The sequence below is a fragment of the Melozone crissalis genome, unplaced genomic scaffold (genome assembly GCF_028551555.1).
Source record: "Melozone crissalis strain CALT ecotype California unplaced genomic scaffold, PUWL_Pcris_2 ptg000034l_1, whole genome shotgun sequence".
NCBI lineage: Eukaryota > Metazoa > Chordata > Aves > Passeriformes > Passerellidae > Melozone > Melozone crissalis.
The window spans coordinates 22,512,156-22,531,682 of NW_026535812.1; the positions used below are offsets into that span (position 1 = coordinate 22,512,156).

At 49.2% G+C, this 19,527-nt stretch overlaps 1 protein-coding gene across 5 annotated transcripts in view; it reads left to right on the forward strand.

Moving 5' to 3' along the window:
- The first annotated feature begins 8,145 nt into the window (after positions 1-8,145).
- Positions 8,146-19,527, forward strand: part of MECOM (MDS1 and EVI1 complex locus) — a 45,886-nt gene continuing 34,504 nt past the window's right edge. For all 5 annotated transcript variants that reach the window (XM_054282548.1, XM_054282551.1, XM_054282550.1 and 2 more), the window contains exons 1-2: positions 8,146-8,280; positions 18,477-18,579. In XM_054282548.1, coding sequence (XP_054138523.1) covers positions 18,531-18,579 — 49 coding nt within the window. In that variant the 5' untranslated portion in view covers positions 8,146-8,280; positions 18,477-18,530. The remainder of the gene's footprint in view (positions 8,281-18,476; positions 18,580-19,527) is intronic.

Genomic DNA, 19,527 nt, shown 5'->3' on the forward strand with positions numbered 1-19,527 from the left:
TGTGACACTTAAAACAGCAAATGCGAACCTGAAAATTTTAACATGAGTGTTTGACTTTTTATTGGGTGATAAATTGCTTCTTACTCTTATAAAGTCCACAGGTGTTTATGCCCACTCTCGCACGCCTAGTTAAAACTTTGGCTACAACAGGAATGCTTTGAAAATAGCCAGTCACTCCTAAAATTGATTATTAAAATAGAATTACCTGTTATGCATCACATTAATTCTTATTGTGTAAAGTTCTGTAGTTTAACCCCTTCAGTCTCCTTTGGCCTGGCGTTTTCCTTGCTTCCCTGTTTTCTTCTTCATCCTTTTGGCTTGCAAATTTTGCTTTCAGATCATGAAAACCTAAATGGTTTCCCAGGACTTGCTACCACACAACTTCCCTGCATGGCTCTTCATGTGCCATGAGGGCTCTGGGACTGGAAGGAGTCTTCCAAAGGAGGCCCTCCAATTATCTGTCAATTGAGAAGGCTTGAAAATTAAAAAATTGGAAAAATGTGAGAGTTAATTGAACCTTGTTGAATTCTTATGCACATACAAAGTAAGTCTGCAAAATCCTTATACTGTTCTATCTATCTCCTGGATATTATGCCTCCTCAGGGATCTTCCATTTTTATGGCAGCTTCTGCTAAAAGTTGTGTTTTCAGGCAGAGAAGCAGCAGATGCATTGGGTGGGAGCTCTGGCCACCCCATGGACCCTCTGTTGGCTTCATGGGTCCCCTGCTCCATCTCCAGATGAGCATGCCATGAGAAGCAGGAGTGGGTACAAACTTGAGGGAGTTATTCAGTTGTATTTCAACAAGGATGAATGAGAGAGTGATAAAAAAACCCGAACAGGTTATTTTTTGGTCATGTTGGCAGGATTTGGAGTGCTATGCTCAAGGTCTTTTACTCTCTGGTTGGTTGAGAAAGAAAAGAGCCTTCCAGGCTGCCCAGCACACATGGAAATGCAGAACGAGGGCATTGCCAGTGGAATTTCCCAGATTCTCCAGAATTTTGGCATCCTTTCAAAACATGAGAAAGGTGAAGCACAGGAAAACAGCTTCTGAGTGGACAGGAGGCCAACAGCCACACCAGGCAGCCTTGCCTTGCCTTGCCCTGGCTCTCGTAGGTGCTAAGACAAGCTGGCTGATGTGCTTTTCTCCCCAGACTTTTACCACAGCCAAACTCGTGCCAGACTCATCCAGCAGGGGCTGTGGGGGCAGAAACCTCAAGTGTGAGAATGGCCCTGGCTGGATTTGAGGGCTTCCAGACTCTTCTGTAATGGAAGTAATGAGCACTGCAAAGGAAAACAGCAACAGCATCCAGTGCCACAGCACGGGCCTTGGCAGGGAGAGCTGGGGAAATGTTTGGAGGAGGAAAGCATTGCAAGGAGTGTGCTCACAGCAGAGATGGGGAGCAGCAGCACTGAATAGCTCAGCATCAGATTTGGGGTGTGCTGTGAGGGCTGTGGCTTGTTTGCAGCAAGGCAAACATCTTGTCCTGCCACAAGGAAGGGTGTCTGCGGGATTTCCTCCCTGAGACAGGAGTAAAATCCCCACAGGCAGCCAGATACCAGCCACTGACTCATTTTTACATCTTCCTGATTGATGAAGTAGGTAAATCTGCTGCGATTTCCCTTCTGCTGGTTTGCAGTAGCACCCAATAACCAAAAAGTTTCAGGCTCAAAACCCAGTGGCATGGCTCGCTGTCTGCCAGAAAACTCCTTCCCACCAAGTGGTCCCTGATGAAACACACATTAGCCAGCTGGTCTAGGAGTGTGGGTAACACCACTGCAATGGCACCAATGCCCATCCTCACCTTTGGAATGTGATGGAGACCCTGGCACACTGGGGTACAGGGCAGGAGGGCACTGATCTGCTGGGGTCACTCACACCAGGATGAGAACACAGGGCTGGGCTGTCAAGCTCAGATTGGGAAATGAAGGAACATGGTATTTTAGAGCCCACCTTTTAATGGGAGAGAAGAAGAAGTGGAGCCTTTCTGCTCAGCACTTGGGCGCTCTGTGCTGTCCCAGACCATAAGAGGGGGTGCAGCAGAGCTTGTGGAAGGCTTCACCCACACCTGGACCCCAGCACTGCCGTGCATCCCCCCTGTGTGGGCACTGAGCATCCCCATGGATTGTGCTGTGAGTGCTCAGCAGGGCAGTGCAGGGCTGGGGCTCTGTGTGCTCCCCGAGCTCAGCTCTGTCCCCACAGCCACAGCAGAGCTCCTTCAACTTTTTTATTGCCTGCACATGCACCGCTGTAACTTTTTTGCAAGGATACAGGGTCGTTTATTTTTTTCCCCCAAAGGCAGTAGGTACTTTTGGGAGGGGAGGGAGGCAGGGGGGAATAAATGTGTGTTTTTCTGCACGCCCCTCATTTCACACTGGTAAATGTCCCAATCTGTGGGGGTCCCTGACTCAGCTGGAGGTTCCAGGCTTTGCTGCCAAAACGAGACCCCCTCACTGGTGGGGTGAGCCCCTGGAGCCCTGCAGAGCCCTGGGGAAGGGAAGGGGTGCAGGGCACAGCACTGATCCCCCTGCATCCCACAGTGATCCCCCTGCATCCCACAGCCGGGCCGGGGGGAGGAAACCCACCCTCCAGCAGTGCTGGCAAAGCCAGCCTGACCCGAGCAAATGAAAATAATCAAAAGTAATTAGAAGCGTGCTGGACTGCTCCTCAGAGATCTGTTCGAGAGAATAAACATGCCGGAGCCCTCCGAGCCACTGCAAGGGCCCATGTCTGAGCTGTTAGGTGCCCTGACCTTGTCCACATAAAGACGTGATTTATGAAGTGCAGGGCACAGCAGCAGGGCTTCTGTCTTCTCCAGGAGAACCAAATTACTGAGGTGGAGATTAACATGCTTTCAGCTGGGCCCATTTCCAGACCAAGGGAAATTTCTTATTTACTTTTTTTTTTTTTTTTTTACCTTTAATTTTCTCCTCCTCTCCCTCACTTGAAAACTGCCTTTTGGCTGGGAGGGATGAGCCAGGCAGAGTGTGAGGGCAGCAGGGACAGGGCACTGATGTGGGGGGCACTGATGCCCACCCCACTCCTCCATCCAGTGCTGGAAATTATCTTTCTCCTGAAATCAGCAGCAACACTTGTATTTTCCCCTGTTTTTATTTTTCCTTTCAAGTTGATATCCACAACAAGGGGTGGGAGGAATTGACATGCAGAATCTGTGTTGCCTTTCGTTCTTGTTGCTGTTTCTCAGGTCTGTCCTGGTGCATTTGGATATGTTAGGAAAACGTTGTTTTCTGCGTATTTGTTTCGCTTTGCTTTTCCTCTCCCTCTCCACGTTAATGCACTCACCCAGTGTTTCAAACACTCATCACAGTGCTAGTCAGGATGCTCAGTGTTGTGTTTAGTCACCTTGAGATGTATAACATTAAACCCCTCTCAAAAAGGTGGCTGTGAAGCAGCTTGTCTACAAACGAAAGGATAATATTTACCATAATATGAACATTTACGGTATTTAAAAAATCACCAGCGACTTGTCTGATTTTCCCCCATTGTCCTCGGCAGCGTTTGGCCCCAGGAAGCCCATTAAACGTGGACAGTGCCGTTATTTCATCTGGCTGTGGCTTTGCTTTGCTTTAATGATGTGCTGGAATGCACGATGCCCATAGGGTCTCCATTAGAAGAACTTTTACTTCTGGGACGACCATGAAGTTAAAGGCTTAAAAGAGGCATCAGTTTACAGCCTGGTGGGAATTACTAGCAGACTGGAGCACTAACTCCTGACTGCTCCACTAATAGAGCGACTTGTTTTAAATAAACAATTGCCAACGGGACCCTGTGGAAATGTTTGGGCCTCTTGAAGCGCCCACCGAACCGTCTGAGGGGAGAGGGGAAAGGCAGAAAGAGACGTTTAAAATGTTTTCGCTTGAAAGAAGAAATACATCGCGGCGTGTTGATGTGTGCTGATGTGTGTATCCATATCCAGGAATCGGGATGCTGGAGGTCCCGACTGGAGGCGGGGTCAGCCTTGACCCCCCGCGCCTCCCAACCCCGGCTGAGGGGCATGAGCCTTCCTCTCCCTCTTCTTCATCATCCTCCGTATTAAAGCCGAACCGCTGGGAGGGCTGCATGAAGGAAAACTATTTAAAAAAGGGGTTTTCCCCCCCAAAAAAGGGGAGCGGCGGCCCCGCTGGCAGTGTCCCGGCGGCGAGCGCCACCCAGCGGCGGCGGGCGGCGCTGCGGGCGAGCCGCGGAGCGGGCCGGGCCGGGCCGGGCCCCGCCGGTACCGGGAGCCGCTTTTGTTTATCCAGCGGCGCTTCCTCCCTTTGTGCCGCGGCCCAGGGGGAGGGAAAGGGGGGGCTCCGGCTCCCCATCGCGGGCTCTGATCAGGCCGATGGGCTCGAGCAATCAGTTTCCCAGATTACTTGTATTTAATACACAATGCATCATAAAGCAAATCCCTCATCCTGACAGGGAGAAAATAGAACAGCTCATAGCGCGAGCCGGGCCAATTTATGGCTAAATTAAAAAAAAAAAAAAAAAAAAAAAAAAGGGAAAAAAGAGAGCGAGAGAGGGAGGAAAAATAAGAAGGGAAAAAAACACCCCAACAATGGGGAGCGGAGGGAGGGCAGGAACCCACGGCCCCGCACACCGGGCGGGCTCCGGTTCCCAGGCCCGGGCGCTCTGGGAATCTCCCACCGGGTTTTTTGAGGTTAGTGACAAAGGATTTTTTTTTTTTCTTTTTTTCCTGTCCTACCTACCACCACTGCGTGCGGGTTTTGGTTGGTTTGTTTTTTTTTTTTTCCCCGTCTCTCTCCCCTCGGACAATAGCCATTATCTGAGCTAACAGGTCAATGTCACAGATAACGGGCCGCTGAGACGAATCCATCAGCATCTCCTGTCACTCGGCTTCTCGCCCTCCCCCTCGCTCTCCTTCCCCGGCCCCACTTGGCCCCCCAGGGAAGAAAAATTCACTTTTAGTCTGAAAAATATATCTGCACTTAAAAAAAAAAAAAAAAAAAGTGGGTGGCACTTCTATATGGTGCAATAAAAGATACAGCTCAGCCCTCTTATCTTTTCTTTTTCCCCTGCCCTCTTCCCAAAGCACATATGCGAGGATCTCTCCGTAGTGAGCGCGGGCTGTACCAAACTTGGCGGACGTTTGCGGCTTTGCGGCTCGGTTGGATTTCGGGTCCATTTAAGCCAGGAGAGCCCCGAGCCGGGCGGGAGGGAGCGGGCCCGGCCGGCAGGTAGAGCCCGGCCTCCCGCCGCTCCATTCATGGGATTCGTTACCAAAGAAATAAAAGGAGAAAAAAAAAAAATTAAAAATCTTTTAGGAAGCGGCGGCAAGCGGGGCGATGCTTCCGCGGCACCAAACGGGGTCGTCGCGGAAATTGGCCGGGGGGAGGAAAAAAAAAGAAAAAAAGAAGTTGCATTTCATTAAATATCGTTATTAATAACCAGAGTGACGCGATGACGGGGACAATTCGGGTAACGCGCCGGGCGCGCCAGCACCGGGAGCAGCCGTCGGGGCGAGCGCGGCTCCCGCTCGGCGCAGCCCCCGCTGCGGGGCGGCCGCTCCGGGCTCCGGGCTGCGGGCACCGGGGCGAGCGGCGGCGGCCAATAAATAGCGGCGAGCGGCGAGGCCCGAGGCACCGCGCACCGGCGGGGGATGCGGGCGGGGGGGCGCGGCGGGAGCCGCCCCCGCGGGCTGCCGGTGAGCCCCCGCCGCGGGGCCGCTGCTCCGCGACCTGGCGGTGACCCCCGGCCGCGGGGCCGCTGTCGCTTTAAGCGCGCCGGGAGCGCCGCCGCCGCCGCCCCGGACGGGGGGGCCGGGGAGGATTGGGGGGGGGGGGAAAGGCGGCCGGAGCGGCCGGAGCTGCCCCGCTTTAAAGAGACAGTGCCCGAAAGGGGAGCGGCGGGAGGGCACGGCCCGACGGGGTGGGCGGGGAGGGGGGGCGGAGAGGGCCGCGCCGGGCCGGGCCGGGCGCTGCCCGGGGGTGCGGCGGGGAAGCAGCGCCGCGGGCAGGCTGCGGGCGTGGGGAGGGGGAGAGCCGCCCGTCCGTCCGTCCGCCCTCCCACGCGCACTCACTTTTCTCCCATCCCCGGCGGAGAAGTGAAAGAAGTTTGTTTTGTTGAGCGGTGCGCTGTGGGGTTTGTTGTTGTTGTTTTTCTTTCCCCCCCTTTTTTTTTTTTTTTTCGCTTTCCCCCTTTCCTTTCCCTGAAGAGGCTTGTGTGGGTTTTAGGTGTTGTTTTTTTTTTTTTTTCCTTTTTTTTCCCCTTCCTCTCCCTTCCCCGATAACTTTTTTCGCACACGCCGCCCCAAAGCCAGCCGATAAGACCAGGAGGGGCCGAAAGGGGACGGGGATGGCGAGGCGGCAGGAACCCGCCGAGCCCCGCCGCCGCTGAGCCCTCCGGGGCCGGCAGCCCCCGCCCGGGCCCCGCCGCCCTCCGCGCATGGTGCAGCGCCCGCCGCTCCCCGGACCCCGACGGCCGCGGCCTCCGCCCGCCTTTAACGACGAGATGTTGCTTCCAGCCGCCTGAAGGATATTTGTCCCTCTGCCCCCTCCCTGCCCCCGCGGGCTCCCGGCGACACAAGGTAAGAGCGGCGAGCGCGGCGGCGGCGGGGCTGCCACGGCCCCGCGGGACGCGGCCGCTTTGCCCCGTCGGTGCCGCCGCGCCGCCGGCCCGGGGCAGAGCCCAGACACCGGGGAGCGCGGGCTGAGCCCCCCTTCCCTCCTTGGGGCTTTCTCCGAAAGGGAAAATTACACGTCCCGTTCCCGAGAGCAGCCGGCGGTGCGGGCGGCCGGGCAGCGTGCGCGCCCGTGGGGACCGAGCTCGCCCGGCGCGGCCGCGGAGCCCTGCGGGGCTCTGCGCGGCTCTGCGCGGCTCTGCGGGGCCTCCGGGCTGGGGGCTCGGTTTCCCACCTTCTCTTTCGGAGGAGAGGGCAGAGCCCGGCTCGGCGGGGCGATGCTCGGTGCCGCGCGGGCTGCGCGCCCCCATCCGCGGCCCGGCCCGATCGCGGCCCCGGGGATGAGCGGGGCTGAGCGGGGCCGGTCCCGCGGGGACAGCGCGGGGCTCGGCCCGGGACACCGAGGGGCCGGGCTGGGACATCCGAGGGCTCCCGGCAGCGGCAGCGGCGGCTCCGGCCGTGGCTCCGGGCGCTCCCCGGCGGGGCGCAGCTTCCCGAGCCCTCCGCTTTCGTTTGGGGCGTTTCGGGTTGTTTCCTTGATTTTGCTGTGAAAATGGGGCGGCTGCTGCCGGGGGCAAGGAGAAGTTGTTACAGTTTAGCAGTGAGCTCCCCGGGAAGCTGTGGGAAGTTTGGGATAGGCCGATGGTGAAGCTTGCAAATAATGATATTCAGTCCGCTGTAATGATTAGTAATTTGTCATAATATTAGAATAGAGCATCGTCTTTAGCTTGTCCACGAGCAGTCTCATTATATTTGTTTATTGTCTGCATAATTGGAACCATTTATTGGTGTGTATTGAATACTGCCATGGTTTGCATGAGTGTTTAGGTTGTTTTTCATTTATTCTCTTTATTTTGACATAAGGAGTTCTGTTATTTGCTTCGATTAAGGGGAGGGACTTAAGTGTTGCACAGGACTGTTTGGGAAGTGTAATGGTAAAACAAGATAAATAACTCTGCCTACCAGATAAAGTTTGGTTCAGAGCAACAAATATAAAAATTCTAAATGAGTGCTGCAATCAAAGTAAATCCTAAAACAAAACAGAAACCTTAAATGAAGCCAACACCATCTATTTTAATAATTTTTGTTATAGTTTTGCCAGATTCTTATTTAATTAAAATAATAATTTCAGACACAGTCATTGATGAATGCATAGAAAATCAGGTGCCTCTTAAATTAACATACTGTTTCATTGCAATAATTAGGCAACATTTCGATTACTTGTAAATAATTGTCAAGACGCTTTTCAGAACATTTGTTGTCTTTTTATTATTATGTATGTATTCTGACAGTTCCTAAAAAAATCTCAGCAGGGAAACATATTTCTGAATAAACACACCATTACTATTGCTGCTACTACTGTTTATTTATTATTATTATTATTATTATTATTATTATTATTATTATTATCTGCTTGTTTATCTGGAAACCTGTGATTTATCTTTTGATTAGAATACTCAACCAGCAACAGAAAGATTTACTCTTTCATATTCTTCTTTTTAGATCTTGGATGAGTTTTGCAATGTGAAGTTCTGCATCGATGCCAGTCAACCAGATGTAGGAAACTGGCTCAAATATATCAAGTTTGCTGGATGCTACAATCAGCACAACCTTGTTGCATGTCAAATAAGTGATCAGGTACGTGGTGTTCACTTTCTGGACTTACTTTTTAAAGGAACTTTCACGTGTCAATGGAAAAAAAAATAACAGCATTTCACAACAGCTTTTGGCCTGTTTGCTGCTATGGCAAATGATAAGGTACAGATGGAAATGCAGAATGGAATAATTTTGATTAGGGGCGGTAGAAAATACGAATTTTCAGTTTTATGTATTGTTGTTCAATTCATGAAGGAGTTTTTTTGGTCTTATGTCTGATAAAATTCAGGGCTGCTTTCTAAGGGATACGAAGGCATTGTGTGCTGATTTTGAATTGGGAGCATTTTCTGGCCCCTGTTGCAGTCCACTTGGATTGCTGTGTTAAATCGTGGAGTTGGTTGGATGCTGTAGCATGAATTTAATGGAAAGAGGGGAGGACACAAAAGTGATAATGTTACCAGTGTACTTGCATGTGTGGGGCTTTGGATTTGAATGCACACATGCATGGATATTATTGTGCCTTCCCATACACTTTGCTGGAACTCGTAGTACTTATGTGCTGAATCAGGGTCTTCGGTGGTTTTCTTTTTCTTTTCATTTATTGCACTTAAATCCACTCTTTGTTGGGCTGAAGCATTATTTATCCTTGTGTGTTGGAAAAAAGGCTGGGATAGGCAGAGGAAGAATGCAGTAAAAGCATTTTGTTTTCAATTATGCTGATGAGTTATTAGGTGTTTCCTAAATCAGGGTTTGCTTTTGTCTGCGGATAACACAGGCCATTATGAAATATTTTAATGGGCAAAGTTAGGCTGAGGAAGCTTTTCTTCTTTAAAGTAAAATACCTAAAACAGCAAAGCAACAGATGATTGTGAATTCTTGTTTTCAATTTAAACTTCGCTACCTGCAACACAGAATTCGATTCATTTAATCAGTGTTTCATTTTTCACCACTTAATTAACTGCATCAGGTGAATGTTAAAGATTATCTTTAGCTGATTTAATTGCCTTGACAGTATTGAAAGAAGAATCACAACCAGACACAAAGCTTCAATTAGAAATCATTCTTTCTAATCAAATTCCATATGTATAGGAAATGAATGTGAGGGAGCCTGCTATTTCCAGCCCAGTGCTACGTATTTCACTCATGTGAGATAGCTGATTAAAACTGGGTTAAATAACTTTCTCAGAAACTATGAGAGAAGATCTTTTTCATTTCCAACTTTTACAGTTCAGCCCTGAGCACATGTAGCATGGAACGAGCCAGCGGACCGAGAGATAATTTCTTTTCTTTTCTATACAGCAGCTGGTTTAACTAAAGAAACCATAAAGGCTATTAGTAAAAGCAAGTTACGTTTTCCAAGCTGAAATACGCTTTGTGCTGAAAAACGATAAATTCTCTCCGTGCAGAGCATTTATGGAACAGAGATAGGAAAAGGAAACTATGTAGATTAATTGAAACAGCAAATTCAAGTTATTTTACATTGAGCAGGAGCTGGTGTAGGTAGGAAAGATGAGAAGAAATCACATGCATTGGTCAAGCAACTCACTGTCTTTGGGTCGGTGCTGGGGATCTGCAGCAGAAAGTGCAGGCGAGGCTGAGCCATCAGCATCTCCCTCTGAGCGCACTCCCGCGCTTTGACGTTTTTGGAAGCAAAGTTATGGCGCTTTTAACTTTCTCTTTTTTTTAGTGTTTACATTTCTGACATTTGGTAATGGTGGCTGTACTGCTGCCAATAATTCCCTTCATTCACTGGAGACTTGTTATTTATTTTGCACAGTATCGTGCTGTTCATAATTCCATATTTTTATAGCGTTTTGTTGCTGAGATTTGCAAATTAAGATTTGGTTGTCTTTCAAGTAGCTTGTTGTGATCTGGGTGCTGTCAGCAGGAGATTGTTGTTCATTTGGCCCTCTGGAAACGCTGCACACTTACCCACAAAATCGTCCGCGTACTCCAACGTTTTATGACCAGAGCCTAAAAAGTTAATGCTAAAAATGTGCTCATGAATCTTAAGGCAAGAAACTCTTTCTAACAGCTCCTCCTTCTGCTTTCTTCTGGCACAAGCTCACCAGAGGTAATATAAAATATAATGGGAAGGCAAACTGGGAAATGGACGTTACATGGCCAAGCGTGTGCGTGTACAAGGAGTGACAAATGCAAGTCAGGGCTGAGTGTGCGCATATAGACTCTGTGGGGCTGCCTGGGGTCACTCAGCCTTGGAAAAATAAAAGGGGGGAAAAAAGAGAAAAAGAAGGGAATAAAAAGGAGAAATAAAAATAAGGTGAAGATGAATATGTGTGTCAGTGGCTGTGGCTAGAGCTGGAGGGCAGAGACGATGCAGCCCAGCTGGTTCAGGGGACCCCAGCTCAGCTGCAGCCACAGCCAGGGCTGGGTGCAGGCAAGGGGGGACACCCCAGTTCTTCCTGCCTCCCCCAGGGACACCAAGCAGCTCAGCAGCCCTGGCTGCACAGGGAGCATCCCCAGTCCGCGCTCGCTCCCGAGCCACTGACACTCGATCAGCAGTAATTGTTCACCTCTAATTGCTTCAACTCATCTGTAAAATTCACAAGCAAACATTGGGCTGTACCTGAGAAGGTGAAAGATCCTTCCAGTGCTCCCGGCCTCATGCTGCCCGCAAGTTTATGTTACTAAATTCAAGCTTGACTGATAGGTATGGCTCCCAGACTGCTCGAGGCAGGATTGAGATGAACTCAGGGCGGTGTGTAATCTGGTCTCTCTGCTGTGTTCTACCTGCTGTATTTAACAAAAAGAGGGAAAGAAAAACATTTTTTTGTCATTTTCTCTCTTAGGGTTTTTTTCGGAGACATACCACCCCACCCCCTGACTCACGGCTGGGGTTAGGTTTCATCACTTAGGATCAACTTTACAAAAGGCCTGGGCTCTTTCTTATGACTGTATAAATGAGCTTTGCTGAGATGAACAGCTTGATAATGGTGGGATGCAGTCAAAACATGCACGCTGGATGCAACTCATGTTTCATTTGATTGCAGCTGGAGTAGGGCTTAAAAGCTGCATTTTTGTACTTACTGTTTTTTTAAATCTCGAATGAGGTCGATCTAGGATTTCTTTTTGCTGTCTTACTATTATCTCCTGTCACACCCAATCTAACCTGAACATATGTAATTTTGGGTGTATATCAATAATGAAATTCCACAAACTGGGCACTCAGTTTTTTTCTTTTCCCCAAAGAGACTACAGTGTGTGCAGAGCTGCAGAGAGCCTTGTCACTGTTCTTGCCCTGGAATGTGCTTTTCCAGCTCAGAGGCAGTTTAGGATTCTAGAGCAGTTTCTGCTAACTTGGACAACTCCTCTCTGTTATCGTTAAATATCTATTAGTTCAACTTTTTAATGACTTCAGAATGATTGGCTCTGTTAGGCTTTCTGGCAGTGCTGCCAGCCCAGCAAAAGCATTATTTTTAAAGATATATGTTAATGGAAGTACAGTTGCAAATCAAGCAGTGCCATGGCAGCGTCTGTCACACATTCCAGGCTGAGATCACGGTCACCTTCAAACTACAAATTTTTTTTTTTCTACTTTTTTATTTTTAGAAAGATTGTTGGTAGCTGTTGAAGTTAAAACCCCAGAATATTGTTTTTATCTTGCTTATTGCTTGCAGAGTTCTGACAATGATGCAGACACATAGTGCTGTGAAACTGACCTGGACTTCCAGATCCCTTTCCCCTCTACAAAGCAGCTCCTGAAGAGTCCCCTTGGTTTATCCACAGAAAACTCAGAGTGACTCAGGGTCACTTTACTGAGGTTTTAGATTGCTGTGCGTGCTGCAATAGGTTTTTAGTGGGTTTTTATGTGTGTGTTTTGTTTCCTTGCCTTCTACTCAAGTACGTGCCACTGCAAAGGGAGCAAAACCAGTAGTATCACACTCTTAACAACGTGCCCGATGTCAGGAATATAAACTTACAGGAGTGAACCTACTGCTGTAGGTTCCAGCAGCTCTGATCCCACCTTACACGTTTTACAAACTTTTTTAATCTGCAGGCACAGCTTCATGTTTCGGGTTTTACGGCCGCGGCCCCCTGTCCGTGGCGGGCAGGGGCTCCTGCACAGCCACCTGCAAAAGTTGTGTATTTAAGGAATAGTTCTGAGGCTTTGTTGTCAGAGAGTGAAATTAAGGTTTTGGCTGTTGCGGGTCAGGAGGGCACGCACACACTGAGCTCGTACAGGGCTCTGTTCTGCCATCATTCTTCCTGTGAGTTGCTGGTTATTAAGCAAATAAAGCTTAATCCAACTCCCGCTAAAAATCTGTCTCCAGTGGGGCAGGGATGTTTTAGCTTGGAGCTGGTGGAATGAAGAGCTGCCTCAGTGGTGATTTTCCACTTGCTGCAGTTAGAGCTGAGGCTGTGGGTGAAATTCCTGCCTGGGCTTTATGACTGCCTGTGTTATCTGGAATTTGATGCACTGGTGGTGTTACTGCCCTCACATTTGGTCCTGATGTGACCTAAAGTAAACTGTTTATAAGCCAAACCTAGAAACTTCTTGTTGCCATATCTGCAAAGCAATGAGGTTTTTCTTGCTGATTCATGTTTCATAAAAGTGATAAGGGATTTTTCTGTGATGAGGGCTGTCAAATCCTACTCATCTGCTCGTTAAAACGTAGAGAATTATGGGCAACCGCAGAGCCAGGACAATATTGCACCTTGCTTGATGTTGGTGTGGTTCATAATGCAGGTTCATGGGTGTTAGAGGGCAACAGATTGGTTAGATCAGCTGAGGAGAACAGCTGGGTGACAGAAGTTGGGGTCTGGTGTCAGTGGATAGTGATCCCTTAGGAGGAGGTTCTGCAGGACCAGAGCAGCTTGGAGGAATCAAGGCTTTCACAGAGGCTAAAATTCACTGACAGTGGAAGAAGACCTGACTGGTACTGGGGAGGGAGGTGGGCTGCAGCCCCCTAAGATGCCAAAAAGGGTGCCCTGCAGAGAGGTATCCTGCAGTTCCCTTCTTGCTTTGGGGAGCAGGAAGGTGGAAGAATGGGGATTCCTGGAGCATCCTTCCTCCACTCCTTCCTGCATAGAGATTTTGGGGCATTTTGGAAATGAAGAAGGAAAGGATTCACAGCCCTGGTGCTGAGGCACTGTGGTGCTCTCTGCCCTGTCTGCAGCGGGAAGGGGAGGGTCCTGGCAGGGTCCTTTCTCCCCTCTGGGCTCCCACTTGTGCCCCCACAGCCCCTTGCATGCAGAGACTTGCTGACTTTTGCCTCTGGATTTTTGCTGAAGTTTTCTTTGGGCCCAGTACAGCTCTCAGGCAGGACTCCTCTACCTTGGCCCTTGAAAAAACTCCAGTTTCTTTCAATTTATCATTTGCCTGAGTTTTGCAAAGAGAACCTGGCTCGGGTTTCATCACACAGCTCTCCAGCTGCATGAGTTGTTCATCATGGGAGCTAAAATTGAAGCTGTTCTATTTGGACCTTTTTCTTTCTTGTTTTTTCCCTTCAAACTCCTAATTACAGCTTGTTGTGAAGCTGTGTGTCTGTTCACCCTTCTCATTTATCTGGTGGGCATAATTCCTGATTTTGATGGAGCTCCTTGGAAGTGATGCTCATTAGTAGTTTTGGACATTTAATTTGTTTTACTTTTCAAGCAAATTCCCCTCTTGCTCTGAAGCCCTGTGGAGGTGGATGCCAGTTGGCAGCATGCACTCTGCCTCTTGGGGCACTTTCCCCAAAGGAGCTGGGTGATGGGGCTGCCTTGCTTGGGGGGAGTGAACCCATGGACTGTGGTCAGTGAGTGCTGGTGGAGCTCACCAGGCACCAATCCACTTTTGGGGTCTTCTGTTCCATCCCACCGTGCCAAGCTGGGTCCTCCTGTGTGCACAGTGCAGGACAGGATCCCTGGGTGCCTCCCCTGTGGTGGGAGCTGTGAGTTCAGCACATAAAGGACAAACTGCATCCATTGGAGCAGCGTCTCTAGCCTGCCCTAAAATTGGAATTTCCCCGGCAGCTCTGAACCATGTGCAGTGTTCCCCAAAGCTGTAGGCAGGAATGAAGTGTTTATTTGGATGCACCAGAGCACAGCTCCTCTTTGGGGCGCCACAAACGTGTGCATGGCACTTCCTGCCTTCTCTCACACTCAGTGACTGATCTGCTGCTTTTCCCCCCAAAACCTTGCCTTCAATGAACCCCCCTGGTTCTGGGGGATGCTGGTGGGAGCAGAGGGGGGTCCAGGCAGGGCTGGCAGGGGCAGGGGGTGGCTGGGGTGCTTCAGAGCACAGGGGCTCCGTGGCTGAGCGCGGCCCCAGCCGAGCTCGCGGGGAGCGCGCTGCGCTATTATTTCAATTATTACAACTTCCTGAATAGGTCGAAGGTCGTTCATAATTCACGCTTCTGTCATCTTTACACATGCCAAATGCAGTCTATTAAGCATAAATAAAATTTCAAGTGCCTGACCAGGAAAAGTAAACTGGGATTCATAACAATGAGGCCTTATTCATCCATTTAAAAATGAATTGTGTGTGTTCCTTTTTTTTTTTTCCTTTTTCCCCCCCTCCCCTTTCCCTTTATGGCTTTGCAGTTTGGGAGCTTTTATTTCTGCTCGGTAGCACAGATCTCTGACCTGCGGCGTGGGTGTGGGCAGGCACAGAGCCCTGATGAGCCAGGCCTCCCCCAGCCTCTCCCCACCTCAGACCCCCTGAACTTCGAAAGTGTTTCCAGACCTGAATCCGATTTTGCTCTTCCTACATAAACTGTAGTCACACACCGTTGATCCCAGGGCATGTGAAATGAGCATCTGGACTTTGCTTTTTTATTTTTTTTTTTCCCCCCTCCTCTGGTTGTTCCTCTCCTGTGCAGAAGCTCTTCCTATACTTGTTCTCAAGCAGATCCCAGTGCAGGCTGAACCCAAAAAAGTTGGTTAATGCAGCAGCATCAGTCAGCTGGAGAAATGATAGCCAGAAAATTGAAACCTTTCATTAATTACAGTAGAGTCAGGGCTGTGTGCCAGAAATCTTCAAGCTTTGCAATTGAAAAAATCCACTTATTTTATGATGGCATTTCCTAATACAAAAATACTGCCCGTGGTAGAGGTGCTGTTCTTGCAAGACCCAGGCAGCCCAAGGGGTGCCTGTGGAGCTGGGGGGAATTTGTGAGGTTCCCCATCTGTGGGCTGCAGGATTTCCCCCCTCCCTGCCTGCCCTTGGTCATCTGTTGCTGCCTCAAAATTCAGGCAATGTGGTTCATTTCAACAGTTGGCTTCTCACTTTTTCCTAGATAGGGTAATTCCAGGAGTTTTTAGGTGGGAAGAGTGAGGAAAAAAAAGCTATTCATGTGAAGCAATAAGGACAGCTTTTAAAATCAGAATACATTTACCTGCATGACTGTTTTGGTTTAAACTTCGATATGTTTTATTTTAGGTGTTCACTGCAATGCAAATTGATGCATAAAGGGTTAGTGCAGGTGAATTTTTCTGTATATACAGAAATTTTAAGCATTATTTTTAATAATAATTAAAGCTAGTACTCTAATGATGTGAAAACACCAGAGCTGCAAATCTGTCACTCAGCCTTTTTTTTGGAGAATGTCAGGTCTGAGATGCAAAATAAAGAAACATTACTCAACTTAAAAAATGGAGTTTTTTGGAGCACTAGTCTTGTTTCCCTGCTGAGGGACAGAGAGGCTGGCCAGGCAGTTTCTGATAGGTAGCTGGGTCATTTTGGGATTTTTAAATACCAGTTCAGACAAGACAGCTGTCTGCAGAGCCTGCTGCTGCTCGGGGCTGTGTCCCACAGCTGCGGGGAAGATGCTGCATCGCCCTGGGCTGCCCCAAGAACAGCAATGCTCCCCAGCTTTCATGGTGTTTCTTCATCCAGAGCCTGTGAACAAGACCCTCTTTATGCCCCAGTCCACGTGTCCTCCCTGTGTGGTGAGGGGTGAAAAGGTCTGTGCAGACACCTTTGGTGGGACAGGGAAAATACGGGAGAAAGCTCCGCTGTGGTTTTTGTTCGCTCCTTGGTGTGGGTGCAAAGCCAGCCCAGGAAGAACAGCCGTGTTTACCTGACTGGGAAACAGAACCTGGGAGGAGAAGCAAGTCCTGGGCAGAGCAGAGGCTTTGGCACAGTCCCTGTGGGGTGGTGGGAGTCCTGCTGTGTCCTGGCTGTGTGCTGCTCCTTCTGTGTCCTGCTGATGGAGGTCTCCAGAAATCTCTAGAGTCAATGTGCACATATCATTATTCCACACATCATTTTCACCCCAGACCAGCCAGCAACTGGGCCTATCTTCCACAGATCCAACTGCAGCTTACCTCTCAGATGTACAGAGGCCATTACACTTGTGGAATTAAAAATCCACTTTTCAACGCGTTCATAGTAACAAATGGAAAACCAAGCATTGCTTGCAGCAGATATTCACTGGATGTGGCATTGTCACTGGGTTTATTTGCAGGAGGTAAAAGCTGGCTCCATTTAAATGTGTTTTTGCCTTTCATGGGACGAGCTGTGTTGCCTCAGTGGAGCCCCAGCATGCGGAAGCACTGCATCCTTTGCCACTGACAGCAGCATTGTACGCTCGGGGGGTTGTGGTACCAGATACCTGCCTGGCTGCATGAAGGGATGCTCACAGGGCACTGCCAGGCTCTCTGGGCCTCCAAAACACCCTGTGGAGTTTGAAATCCTCTCAACCAGAAATACAAATGGGAAGCCCAAGCAGCCCAGGCTGGTAGTTCGCTGAGGGAGGGTGGTGTGGATGAGGAGGGAGGGTGGATCACAGTCCATAAACTCTTTCTCCTGGTTTTTATGGGGAAAACTGGCCACAAGCAGGGGGTTGTGCACTGGTACCTCGTGCCTGATGTGTTTTGCCAGCATTTCTGTCACCTGGTGAGGGGTGTGGGATGAGCAGCCTCCACTGCCACTTCCTGCACTGTTCTCCGGAGCGGCTTTTGGGACAAACTGCGGGAAAAAAAACCCCAAATCTGAGGAAATGCATCCGAATTCGATATTTTTAAGTGTTTATCCCGTTTAGTGGGCACGGCTCGTGCAGGCAGGAAGGATTAGGCTGTACGGCCACCTCCTGGAGGACGCGGGTATGTGCTGGCTGCCGATGATGCTCCAGTGTGCCTGGGCAGGGAGAGCATCACCCTGGGTGACAGTCCTGTGTGACCCGGCAGGGCAGGTACCCATCACCTCCAGACACCTGTCCCTACCTGTGCCAAACTCACCAGGACTTTGATCCCTGGAGGTGATTTGCTGCCTCTCTCCCCATGCACTGCAATGACAGTTAAAAGTTTCGGAGCAAACCTTTTAAAAATACTGAGAAAAAGCAAAGGCGTAATTTTTTAGCCTTTAGGAAACATAGCTGTCATGTGGTTTTGTTTAACAAGGCCCGAGGAAGTTACTAATATTTATTTGAGCTGCTTCATGGGGCTTTTTTAGTGCTCTTCACATTTCCTGCTGAGACAGAGAGCAGCCAGATGGATTTTGGGAATTTCCTTTCGGCAGAGTCTGGTGCTGCTGGCTTGTGATGCCCCTGGTGCATGGACCCAAGGGAGGGTGTCCCTTTGTCCTTCCCCACAGCCTCCTGCACCCCAAAGGGCTCCTTCCCACAGCCCAGCGTCACCTGTGTGAGGGGACACGGTGTCACCAGCCAGGGACACCACCAGCAGCCTTGGCTTTTGGCTGCTCATGGTGTTTCTTCATCCAGGACTGATTTTTCCCCTGGTTTCCATTTGGAGCTAAGGAATAGCCAGGTGCTTACAAGCTTCTCTCCTCACAGCTTTTTGGACTGTGTAGATGGTTGGAATGGAGGGCTGGATGGCTGTGGCTTAACCAGCAGCATCTCCTCATGTCTGCTTTAGAATTATAGAAACATCAAGGTTGGAAAAGACGTCTGAGATAATTGAGAAAAAGCATTGAAGTTACTTTAGTACTTTTCCCCAGTGCAACAGGAGTTCCTTCCCTTACCAGGATCACTCAGGGATGTGTTTTATGACTGCTCTGTACTTTGGTTTGGTATAACTCAGCAGACAAGTTGCTGGTGATATCTGCAGTCATCACGCAGCTCATTTTGCAGTAAAGGCTGTTGAAAGCAGTCCTTTTTATCCTCACAGAGCCCAAAATACAATGGCTTTGGGGCTGGAAGGAGCACACTTGCCATGGTCATCATGAGTGGGCAGGCTCTGGCCACGAGGTCTGCCACACTCACCAGCAGGGATTGGTGCTTCTTTGCATGTTGTGGTGCTTACCTTGCTTTTTCTTTCTATTTTTTTCCCCCCAGATATTCTACAGAGTGGTAGCAGATATTGAACCGGGAGAGGAGCTCTTACTGTTCATGAAGAGTGAAGATTATTCACATGAAACAATGGCTCCGGACATCCACGGTGAGCCTCTTCTTACTGTTTCATCTGCCAGAAAATATCACTGAAATTAACCCCGAATTTAGGAAGATTTTTTTTCTTCTGTTGAAATCTGGGATGGCTTCACTGCAGCCAGAGAGGAGAGCTGGACTGTGGTTGCATTTGTCCATCTTCTGCCTTTCTGTTCTGATTGAAACTTGATTTTTTTGTGGGGTTGCAAAAGAAGAACAGCAGTCCATGTCCTTATCTCAAGATTGTGCTGCTACTGCAGGAGCAGGGCCCTGGTTATAGGTTATTTTTTGTCATTTAGCCAAACAACTGTGACCTTGAAAACAGGAAATCTGAGGTTTTCGATGTTGCTGTCACTTGTGAGGACATCTCAGCCATTCTGACTCCTCACACTTGTCCTTTACTCATCCCACACACAGATTCTTTGTCTGAAACTCCTGAATTGTTGCTCAGATTTGTCCCCCAATCTCCAAAATCTCCTTTAGCTGTGATACTAGTGGGTTATCAGCCACAGCGGGACCTGGGTGTGGGATATCTGCTTAATGCCCAGCATGTTGCAGTTTACGCCCAGAGGGACATTTTACAAATTTTCAAGGAATCAGGAACAATGCACGGGGCAGAAATTATAAAGGTCTCTAATTTCTTGTAAGGGCTTGTACATTTAAATTTTTTTTTTCTTAAGAAAAAAGTGGGGATTATACATTAATTCCCATTTGGTTTTGTGTTTGGGTTTTTCCTCCAGTGTTAACTTTGTTTAGTTATTGCTGAAGGTGTCCCCATGTCCAGCACTCCCTGCCTAGTCCCCATGGCCTAGCAGCTATTGTACAAATGACACCAGAGGAGATCTCTGCAGTCACATGCAGGATCGTGTCCCTCAGGGCCAATTTAGAAGCAGGCTGAGCCAAAGTGCTGCTCGTGGACAGCCAAGAGCAGAGCCCCATGACACTTTCTCTGGATCAGCTC